At 43.7% G+C, this 12,018-nt stretch overlaps 1 protein-coding gene and 1 pseudogene across 1 annotated transcript; both read left to right on the top strand.

The window, feature by feature from the left end:
• The first annotated feature begins 1,052 nt into the window (after positions 1-1,052).
• On the top strand, positions 1,053-1,537 carry LOC133888189 (ABC transporter G family member 41-like). Its single transcript, XM_062328341.1, has 2 exons — positions 1,053-1,243; positions 1,356-1,537. The coding sequence occupies exons 1-2, from the start codon at positions 1,068-1,070 to the stop codon at positions 1,516-1,518; spliced, it is 339 nt and encodes a 112-aa protein (XP_062184325.1). The 5' UTR covers positions 1,053-1,067; the 3' UTR covers positions 1,519-1,537.
• A 1,589-nt stretch (positions 1,538-3,126) lies between these two features.
• Positions 3,127-12,018, top strand: part of LOC133888190 (ABC transporter G family member 41-like) — a 45,561-nt pseudogene continuing 36,669 nt past the window's right edge.

Here is a 12,018-nt window from a genome sequence, read left to right as displayed (position 1 = left end):
TGAGGTGTCTGTACTGTGGCTTCGTGCCGTCATGTTTTCTTATGCAGGGTGGAGCAAGTGAGCGCGTACGGGCGAGCGCGACGGCGGACGTGCGGCCGAGCGGCTATCCGGAGCTGGCTTGTTTCTTTTTTTGTTTTTTGGGAGGAGGCATCACTGCCAGTTGGAGCTACGAACCAGCAGTGATGCCTACTTTCAATGCCGGTTCCAGACTCGACACTGACTATCAGTATCGAGTAATCAGTGGTGGTTCAAAACCTGTCACTGATGGTGATTTTGAACCGCCACGGTGAGGTGTTCTGCTGTAGTGTTATTTTTCTGTGCATTCATGGCACATGGAAAACGCCTAGAGATTGGAGAACGGATCATTTCTCGCAGGAGGATGAGATACGGAAACCGGAGGGAATCAGAGAGTCAACCCATAACGCGAGTTACAAGATTCTTTGAAATTGTTAAACGCATGCGTTGCTTGCTCATGACATAATTTAAGTTAGACAAAAGCTAGCAATTAGCAAAGGCTAGCCAAACTACACTTGAGGTTTGTGCAGGACGGCCGGCGTCGTAGAGCTCCGCGAGATGGCCGAGACTGAGGAGAGACCACCGCTCAACCTTGTCGGTGAAGACGGCGACGGAGGGCGAGAGTTGGTCGACAGCCTCATCAAGCACGTCGAGAAGGGCTACCTCCGGCTGCTGCAGAAGATTGAGAGACAGGATGGACAGGCACATTGCCTTCACCTATATATCTCAGTGCTGATCAGTTTCACCTATATATTATAGAACATGCAATTATTCAGTGGCATTTTGTTCGTTTTGTCGGGAAAGAATATATATGCATGTACTTACTGGCATCTGACAAGGAAACCCATAACGCGAGCTACGCGATTCCATTATAGATTAGTCGATCATACGCGTGGACGCACTAACGTAATGCGATGATATGATGTTAGTGCGTACTGCGTAGTGAGACATTTTTCTCTCTCTTCTTTTTTTTAATTCTTTTGGGACGACACCTTATAATTAAGTAAACAGAGCTAGCAAAGCTAGGCAGCGCCACTTGAGGTTTGCGCAGGATGGGCAACACCGAGCTCGACGAGCAGCCGGAGAAGAGGTCACCCGATGCCAACGGTGCCGTCGCCCCGATTCCGGGGGGAGCCGCCGGACGGCGAGAGCTCATCGGCAGGCTCATCACGCACGTGGAGAAGGACAACCGCCGGCTGCTGCAGAAGATGAGAGACAGGATGGACAGGTACATCGCCTTCACCTATATATCTCTGTGCTGATCAGTTTCACTGGCACACATGCTACACACTATATAGCATTACCTGCCATAACCTGGCCGGGTGCATGCATGGATTCAGGGTAGACGTGCAGGAGCCGACGATAGAGGTGAGATTCAGGGACCTCAGCGTGGAAGCGGAGTGCCGGGTTGTCCAAGGAAAGCCCCTTCCTACGCTGTGGAACTCTGCTCTCGCAGTCACTTCCGTGAGTTTTTTTTTCTATTACACTGACAACACACACTAACACACATCACTATATATACACACACCACACTTGCACACGTGCGAGTGCGTCTCATATTATATGGCTATAAATTTTGTCACTTAAAGCGAAAGTTGTAGCACCAGTGATAAATCGATCTAGTTATCTCAGACGGGTTAGAAACCGTCCGGGATAATTAATTATTTTGGACTGTTTCACAATAGAACTATAAGAGATAATAGATTCCGAACCGTATGTGATATATACATGGTTCTAGTACCGAAGAAAAGACAAAAAAAATAGTAAAGTTGCTAAACAAATTTTAAAAATTGTACGATCACCTATTTACCTGGGACAACCATAGTCACCCGGGATCACCCCAAGTCTCACAAATTTCTCACTTTATTTGCCAGGACGTCACTAATATAACAATCAAACTCAGAACCTCATGTCAGCGCCTAACACATCTACCAACTGAGCTAGCTTATGTTTCATGCCAATGATTGCGGATATATTCCTTTTAACCTAGATAATATATTCACTTGGCGACAAATTTTAAACACAACAATGAAATTAAACATAAGAAAATTTTATCACAAGAACGAGTTTAAATCATGCATTCACTTAGCAATTTGAATCCTACACTATCCTAGCCTTCTTCGCCGTCGCTGTCGGTACCATTATTGCAGCTGCCCTCGCGCCGTAGTTGTTCTAGTTGCCGCCGCCGCCGCCACCCTCCTCATCCTCAATGGCTCTACCATTGTCCTCATCTCCTCCTTGTACAAGTCCAACTCCTCCTCTAAGTCCGGCGGTGGCGGATTGCCGTCCCACCAAAGGTAGTTGTCATCGCTGCCCTCCTCCTCCTCGTTGAAGGAGAGCACGCTCAATCTCTCCTCCCTAGACAGCTCCATAGCCTCCTCCTCCTCGGACGTGGGCTAACTAAGTCTGGACCATGCCAGATAGTGCTTCGATGGCAGAGAGGGCAATGGAGAGGGTAGCGGCGGCAAAGCTTCCATGGTGTGATAGGAGCATCAGCAGTGGAGGAGGAATGGAGCCGGATTTGAACAGTATGTGAGGAGAGAGGGCGGAATGGGGTTTTTTAGTGAGGAGAGGGGAGGAGATGAGTCGCACGCTAGATGAAGTGTGTATATTATAGATGGCTTTTGTGTACACTTGTTTGTGATATTATCCCAGGTGACTCCGTATTGGAATTGTGTGGGATACTTGTCTCATATGGTTCGGCGTATCTTACACATCCAAATAGACATAAGATAATTTATCTCACATTGTTCTAAAGAAACTGTCTAATAAGACAAGCCTTATGTAGTAGTGAAGATTCATAAATACAGGAGTTACCTTATTATGACAAGAGTTTATTGGGGAGAGAAGTAATAGTGGATACTTTAAGCCTAGATGACTCTGTCTATATATCTAGATAATTTCTTTCAATTTCTATCGAATTCGCAGACGCTTACGGGTATGCTAGGTTTGAACTACAGTCAGAAAGCAAGGATCCAGCTGATTAAAGGTGTCAATGGGATCGTCAGGCCAGGGAGGAAAGTGCTCTCTTTGTCACTACCCAATTGCTCGACTGGATATATGTGTGTGTGTGTGTGTGAATTCTTCAATTCTTCACTAAACTACTAACAATATATGCAAATGTCTTGCACATGTACATCCAGGCTGACCCTTCTGCTTGGCCCCCTGGGGTGTGGCAAGACCACCCTCCTGCGTGCGCTTGCAGGAAGGCTCGACAAACGCCTCAAGGTATGTATCCACATTTTACTGTGGGACCAATTAATGGTATTGCTATAGGGATGGTCTGAAAAAAGGTATTGTTATAGGATGCATTCCTTTCCCGTTAAAATTTGAATCAACGGAATCACCTAAGGTATACTTTTATTTTTGCCATTAAGAGCACAGCAAATTTTGCTTCTGCCATCCATTTATATGATGTTTTGTTTTTGTCACTCATTTCTCCGGTGCTTGTTTTCGTGAAACAGGTGGCAAAAACAAAAGATCATAAAAATATCGTAGAAGCAAAATGGGTGGTGGAAACAAAAAAATAAAATTATCCCCTGATCCAAATTAGCATGAAAACGATAGATTTATTAGATTATGCTACCTGTTTGATAATAGTTTTTCCATGCATTTTGCATGATTACACATGGTCAGCTTGGTAAGTAAAAGCTCTAACATGCTCAACAAATTGGATATAAACAAGCTCAGCAATTCCTACTTGGTAGCAATCAATGCGGCTATAGATGATATATATACACTTCAACAGCAAGCTCCATCCATGCAAGCTGCCATCTGAAAGAACCGGTGATGCCAAAGTGGATGATAAAGTGAGGAATATAAGTAGATGACAAAGTCTGCGAGTGGTGACATTTAGGCTCTGGAGGTCTGATACGGAGAGCAGCTCTAGCAACTTGAGGCTAAATGGGAAGCAGACAACGAAGAATGAATTGAGTGAGAGAAAGCATGAGTTGAAAACAGCAGTTCACCCTCTCATTTGAATCCGTGGATCTGAGGTGAATGGAACTGCTCGTCACGTGAGCACGGTCAAAGGCCCCATCCTTAGACACGGTGCAAACTGAAATATTAGCTTAAAATATATGGTTCAAAGTGACACATATTGCTAAATATGGTTCAAAGTGCACCAAGTGTACTAATATATGGTCCAAAGTGAAATTTGCTCTTGTATTTAACATGGGATGCCATTCCATTCCATTTCTTACATCAAACACTCACTAGAATACATGATTATTAGATTACTTGCTTGGTGAGCCTGGTATTCTCTACTATTTAAAGAGGGACCCATGTTTTCTTCATACATCTGTTTTGTGCATGCATTGCAGGTGACAGGAGAGATTGAGTACAACGGCGTGAAGTTGAACGAGTTTGTTCCGGAGAAGACATCAGCCTACGTGAGCCAGCATGACCTGCATGTTCCTGAGATGACTGTTAGAGAGGCACTCGACTTCTCTGCAAGGTTTCAGGGTGTTGGCTGGAGAGCAGGTAGCGCCATCCATTTCTTTTATGGAGATCAAATAGATTTGGGCGACATTCCATAATCCAGCTACTGAGGCATGCCACCCCCGTTTGCACCGAATCGATCCTTCCTGCCGAATGCAACTAACTGTTTACTGAAGTACTGAACACTCTGACATTCCTCTCGTTCCACAATTGCCAACAGACCTCCAGGAAATCCATGTGCACTACTCTTCGCTCTGTGGTCCCCCAATCCGCCATGGTAGAGTCTCCTCCAGGAAGGAGAGCACCATGTTTGTTATGAAAAAAGGATTTGAGAACATACTTGCCTTGCAACCAACACAATTGGTAAACATGCATATGAATTAAGAAAGCATATGTTACAATAGAGACCTTCATTCACAAGATATTAATAAAGGCAGGCTTAGATAGAGGGGTTAGGATCAAAGTTCTTAATATTTAGTTCAAATTTGTAGACATTTTAAAAGTTCCGAAGACAACCCTGTCTTTGCACATAGGCCCTAAGGAGTGGCCCTATTGGTGATGAAACTACAACTTTTAGAGCAGAAGTTGAAATCCATTTTGGACCACACTGCCCTCCACGGGATGATTCACATAGCAGTAGTGATCGATACTACCACATGTTCATCACACAACACCATTTGAAATGTCTGAAGTATCATGGATTTTATCTTATACGATATTTAGTTACCTGGTTCTTCGCTTAACATTTTGTACAATTTTCATGTTTGTTTTGCAAGTATAGAAATCCTGAAAGAGGTTATTAGAAGGGAGGAGGAGGCTGGGATTACCGCTGATCCTGACGTTGATATGTTTATGAAGGTACAAACACAATTTCAGTCAATGTTTAGAACACGGGATTTTTCTTTTTTGTGTGTAAATTGAACTGTTTGCTGTTAAATTCGTAACATCGCCCCGCCACAAAACTTGAAGCGGCACTTCTATTGCAGGCAATATATATGGAAGGTTCAGAAAAGAGTTTTCACACGGATTACATCATGAAGGTAACCAAGGCCCAAACAAAATGCTTCATTTCAGTTTCATCGAACATTAACTAGTATTTGTTTTTCCTTTTTGCTTAATAAGATTATGGGACTGGACAAATGTGCGGACTCAATGGTAGGAGATGCCATGAGAAGAGGTATCTCGGGTGGTGAGAAGAAGAGGCTAACGACAGGTAACTTTTCGAATTAACCTTTCGAAAAAGGTTGCGTTCGTTAGCACAAGGTGAACATTGTGTGTGTGTGTTTTTTTAAGATGAGGTGAACATTGCGTTGATTATTTTAACCTTTATGTGCTCACACATGCATGCACCAAGAAGGTTATAGGCCAAGCGTTGACACTTGATTTTCTCATAGATGTGGGGAATCATATGTAGGCCTGCGTATGTCTCATATAGTAGAGTACCCCTTCTTCTAACAGAAGAGGTAAATTTCACATTTTGTGGTTTAAATAGTAGAAAACCCTCTCCACAAGGGAAAAGTTGCTAAAAGAAATGTCTAAGGAAGTCATAGTTGTTACGGCGATGCGGCGAATCGCGGCAACCCACCACCATTACATATTTATAGTGCTTATGGTGGCGACGCCATACACACATCAGCATGGCGAATAAACACATCATAGTCTAGGATAATAGGAAATTATATTGGTAAATGGCAATGTAAATGTAGCTCAAAAATGATAATCTAGGATTTTAGAAATCAAAATAGAAATGTAATTATAGCACAAAATCGGATTTGAGATTGGTCAGCCTCCACAGCCGGCCACATACTATCATTTAGTAGTTTCCATTTTTTTACCTTTGCATCTCAAATGGGCAGTTCAGATCAACCTTGGATTCATGTAAAGGAAGCCCTAACCTTAATCCACTACATTCATCCTATCTCCGCCACCGCCATCTCCGACAGCGACCTCGACCATGCCTTCCAACTCCAGCTCGCCGCGGCCATCCAAGCCTCCCTCCGCGTGGAATGATGGCATGGGACGATAGCAATAAATTTGATATGCAATAATATATTATGAGTAAAACAAAAGAAAAAAAAGGAAACAAAGACAAGAAGAATTAATAAGTGGGCTGCTAGACTGTCTAGCCCACAAAACTAACCCCTCAACTCATTCTGTAACCCTAGCCCATCCAGCCCATGTTAGCTACCCCCTCCTTCACTCACGCACGTAGCATAGCAGCAGCTGCTGTCGGGACCGGTCTAAGGATAGACCAATACCCATACTATATATTGAGCCAGAAATCAATCTTAATATATAGGGACTTCATAGATGATAAACAAAACACAATGTCAAAACTTAACGTAATTACTTATGATTACAAAAGGGACCTTCGAGGGTCAAGAAGCAAATAAACACCGCAACTAGCGTAGCATTCTTAATCTCCCGTTCCCGCAGGCAGTTGATGTAGAGTACCACCTTAGCAATCCTCATAATCTTCCCCAACTGAGTAGTGTGGTTATAGCAAGTGTAAGTATATTTCGTACTCCGCAAGTTGTGGTAAAATATGATATGAAGGCATTCACAATAATAAGGTTTATATGGCTAATTTGCATAAAGGCAAAATTTAATAAAAGCAATAATAAATAACAACCTCAAGAATTGACATTCTTGACATAAACAACCTCAACCGAAGTTGACCACCTCAAACATGGTTCCCGCAACCATGAATGAACCACCAACCCAACGTTACACAAAAAATAGTGTATTCTAATCATGTGTGACATTCCTCACCGCTCATAATCGTGAGCACGGCTGATATATCAGTTTTACACTCTGCAGAGGTTGTACACTTTACCCACAAAACGTGATCAAACTCTTTTGCCGGTACCTGTCGGTACCTTACATACTTTCAAGGTGTGCGTCGAGTTGACCACTGCAAGGTCTTTACAAAATTTCTCCCAACAAGTGTCTACCTACTGAGGTTTCACTACCGTGTGACGCAAATATCCTCAACAACGGAAGCCCCCTCTTGCGCCTTACGGTTCCACGTAAATTCTATTTGTTCCACATTCCATCACCTAGTCTACACTATGTTGGGAGAGCCTAATTAGTCAGTTAGGCCCGTCTCATACCAGATTTGTGGTTGTACTGTAAAGCTTGATCAGAACGCACTATGAACCGATCCTTAATCGAATTGAGCAAGATTACAATCCACCTGCCCTTGGCAACCAACCCAACCTCTTGCTCAATTCCCTAGTCCATGTTGCTGAAACACAATTTTATCTCATTGCATAGAATCATTATCAAAATTATTATACCAAGTGTGATCCAACTCCCAAGCATGGCTAAGCAATACTACCCTTGATCCCACCAAAGCCGAGGCGACCAGGTAGATGTGAGAAAACTAAGGCACAACCTAACTTGGGTTTTCCACCAACAGTTAAAAGCGTGCAACTTTGCAAAACAAATCATTTAGAAAACATAGGAACAAAATGTATCAAGGACAACTTGTCTTCACCCTAGTGCTTAGCAGAATCCACAAACTTCTGGACCTGAAAACCTGCAAAGCTCCTTCACCTAGACGTCGGCGTCTAATTGCAAAATAAAACAATGCAATAAACAACAAAAGCCAAAAAAGAGCCAAAAGCAATCAAAACAACTCAATTTATTATTTATATGATTTTTGGTGAATTATTGGAGAAGGAAACAATTAGATCAGAGTTGCGACGGTGGAGATATGGCCTTGGAAGGGTGAGAGAAGAGTGTAGGAATTTTCCTTGAAGGCTCCTGATATTTTCTGGATTTTCTAACAAATTTTAGAAATTAAAAAGGATTTTTCTTAATTAAAGAAACACTAAAAAGAATTAAAATAGATTATTCAAAATTATTTTACTAAAGAAAAACTTATTTTATGATTTATCATAATTATTTATCAAATTTCTAGAATTAAAAACATTAATGAAAACCTATTTAAACATTAAAACTATTATTTTAGAATTAATAAATATTTTTCCTAATTTTTATTATTAGGAAAACCCTATTTTCGTATTTATGAATTATTTTTATAAGGAAAAAGATATTTATGACGTTAGCCTGATGTCAGCATCAGAAATAAAAGAGAAAGGAGAAAAAGGGTGCGCTGACGTGGCGGCGTCCACGTGGGACAGAGGGTTGATGTGGCCAATGTAGCGAAAATGACCCTATAAGGTTATAATTGTGATTTTGGTGGTTAATGATAATATAGTCAATGAGACTAATGTGTTTGTCAAGAATATATATTAGTAGGTCTCATGGATGTAATACATGAAGAAGCCATCGCAGTCGGGACAAATTTTGGTTGAATTGGAGAAATTTCAGGAAGATTTGGCTCACTGGATAGTCCGGTGATCAGCAAGGTGTAGCACCGGAGCTTTATCTGCAGAGAAGATAAGAACTGAAGAAGCCACCGGATAGTCCAGTGTTGATGAAGAAGGTACTCACTAGAGTATTTTGGCTTGGGACAGAAGAAGTTGAACTCACCGGAAAGTCCGGTGATCAACGGAATAAATACACCGAAGCAATTCTTGCAGAGAGTGTTGCAAGTGTTGAAGATCGGAGAACAACGGACCGGAAGGTCCGGTGATGGGAAGTGAGTGCACCGGAGGCTTCACCGAGCATTTCTTGCAAAGGCGATTCCATGTGTTAAAGAACGAAGATGAACTGACCGGATGGTCCGGTGTCAATAGGAAGTGCACCAGAGGCTTACACCGGAGTGTTTTGCACAAAGAAGAAGTGGCGCGGTCTGGCTCAGGATAACTTACCAGATAGTCCGGTGATGTGGATGAAGTATACACCGGAGTGTCCGGTGTTCAGGATGACTGAGTGGAAGTCCAATAGCTAATTTCTGAAGATATATTCACTGAATGATCCGGTGTTAGTACCACTGTTCTCACCGAATCATCCGATTTTAACAACTTTTTTGAGTCATTGGGTTAACGGCTAGTACGCGAGTTTGAGGTTATAAATACCCCTTCACTCAGTCATTTGAAGGTGTGGCATGCTGCTGGAATCCAGAGAAGTCCATATACATCTGAGAAGATATTCAAGCCACCAAAGTGCTTAAAGTGATCATCCAAGGCGATTAAGCACAAGATTAGTGAGTGATTAGTGCTTATAGGCCTAGAGAGTGTTGCTAGGTGATTGCTGCCTAGAGAGTGGATCAAGGAGTGATCCAACCGTATACTAAGAGGTACACTAGCAACTTGGAGTCTTGGTGACTCGCCGGCAAGTTGTTGACCCTCCCACTTGGTGTGGAGCGGTGGCAAGATACGTGTACGGGGACGCGGAGACCCTTGTCTTGGTGGCTCAAGCTCCAAAGTGATTACGATGGTAAGGGACCGAAAGAGAGGCTTGTGGTGAGGCCTTGCCTTGGTGGCTTGGCGGCTCATCCAAGTTGAGACGTTGTCTTTGTGACTTGGTGGCTCAATAGCCGTGATCGGGTGCCGACCGAAGCATATCCTCGGTGGAGCTCCAACGTGGACTAGGGGTGGCATTCATGCCATCGATACCATGGGAAAAATCCTTTTGTCAAGTTTGCTTTCTCTACCTTATTTATGTTTCTGTATTTACTTATTTGCAATTTACCTTCTTAGATAGATTGCAAGCTCTTTGACCAATAGAGTAGACACACTAGATAAACCTAGAGTACATTTAGATAGAAATTGAGATAGGCTTATCTTGTGAAGTTTTTGGAGCCAAATAGTTTCTAAGTGTCCTAATTTACCCCCTCTTAGGACGTCACCGATCCTCACAGCCGACCACGTAGGATTAAGATGATGACATGGCTATGCCACGTGGCTAGCTGACTGGGCAAAACAAACTGGTATGAGGGATCTAATCTTGGCCGTTGATAGACGATCGAACGGTGGGGATTAAACCAACCTGGAGTCCGGCGAGAACGGCGACGACAACGTGGTCCTTACGGCGGTGCGGGCTTGGGTGGTCGCTGGAGTTGAGCTCTGGTGGCCGGTCTTCGACGACGAGTGGAAGAAGATGACCCTCAGGCGGCGGGGAGTTTTTTGACGCGCACGTTAGTGTCGGAGGGTGGTGGAGCGTCCTGGCAACGGCGAGGAGTGACGACGGAAGCTTGGTGGCGGCTCTTGGGCTCTTGGGGCAGTGTTTGTGCATGGGAGAGGGAGGGGAAACAATGCAGGTGGCTTGGCGATGCTAGGAGGGGAGTGTCGACGAATTTTGAACCGCTGATCTAACAAATTTGTTGAAGAATTGGGGGATACTTTGAGTAGACGAATTACAAAGGGAACACACGGGGGTTTTAGACAGGTTCAGGCCTCCCTGGGATAATAACCCTACATCCTATTTATCTTGTATTGATCTGAGTTTGTTACAAGGGGGTGTAGCTAGTCTAGATGGATCTAAACCTAGTCGACGACTTCATCCTTAGCTTCTGTTGCTTGTCTTGACTTGTTTGGGCTTGTCCTCTGCAGAGTCCCTTGGCTCCGTATAAATATGGGGGTGTTGTACATCCTCTTGACTCCTCGTTCTTATTCTTGGAGATAAACCTTTCCGGTTACAGGATGCCTTCAATATCTACGGGTGGTTTCCTTTCTTTCATGGATCTCCTTCCCAGAGATAAAGATATGCTTTGAGAATTACAGGAAACCCTAGGGTACCCGGATATGGTAACTATCCATTATTCATCGTCAAGCCCCCCATCAGTATGTGAAATGAGGCTTCGACGAAACAAATACATAGCCAGCAAAGATAAGCTTTTATCTGATTGTGTCATCGAGTAGACTCGGATTTCCGATTAGGATGAAGCATCTAACTGGATTTCCTGGGTTCTCAGATCACCTACTCGAGATTCCGAATGCCTCCAACTTCTCAAAAGAGTATTGGATTCTTTGTCCCATCCGGGTATGTTTTCTACTCGGCCCGAAAAAATTATCCCATCCTTGCCAAGTACAAGTGAGATAGGACTCGTCGCTGGCTAGGCTCAAAAGTTGAACTATGGCAGCGGAAAGTTTGCATGGTGGTGAAAAAGATTATCTGTCATGAATGCAGAGGGATCATTGTTCCATCCTTTCGACTGCTCCCATGCACTGAAAAATCTAGCGGGTCTGCGTCTTTGTCCATGTCGGTTAGCTGAAAAGACGTTGCCTTGATGACCGAGCGTCACTTGGGCGTCTGTGGCTCAAAATGCCGCCGCAACTAGAATTAATGCTCGGGAGGTAAGGCATCTCGCCTCTTGACCTGTTGGTCTATATAAACCTTTGGATGCCAGATCTTAGCCGCACCAAACTTGAGTTCAATTATGGATTCTCCTCATCCTGAGTACACGCCTTCTTCTCCCGACTACTCACCTTCTTCCCCCGAGTACACACCCCTCAACTCATCATCGTCTCCCACCGAATCTGTTTTGGTGGTAGAGGTCATTGATGTCTCCTCCGACGAGGAGGGTGGGGAGAAAGTGGTGACTCGCGGCGTCCCTGTTAAAGATGGCAAGCCCCCGGCATCTCCAGTTCAAGACGAGGTGGGCTGTGACCTCCTGGAGGCGAAAATAGAGGAGGAAGAAGCAGCGGCCAA

Source organism: Phragmites australis, chromosome 13, assembly GCF_958298935.1.
Source record: "Phragmites australis chromosome 13, lpPhrAust1.1, whole genome shotgun sequence".
NCBI classification, from domain to species: Eukaryota; Viridiplantae; Streptophyta; class Magnoliopsida; order Poales; family Poaceae; genus Phragmites; species Phragmites australis.
This window is presented reverse-complemented; position numbering and strand designations above follow the sequence as displayed.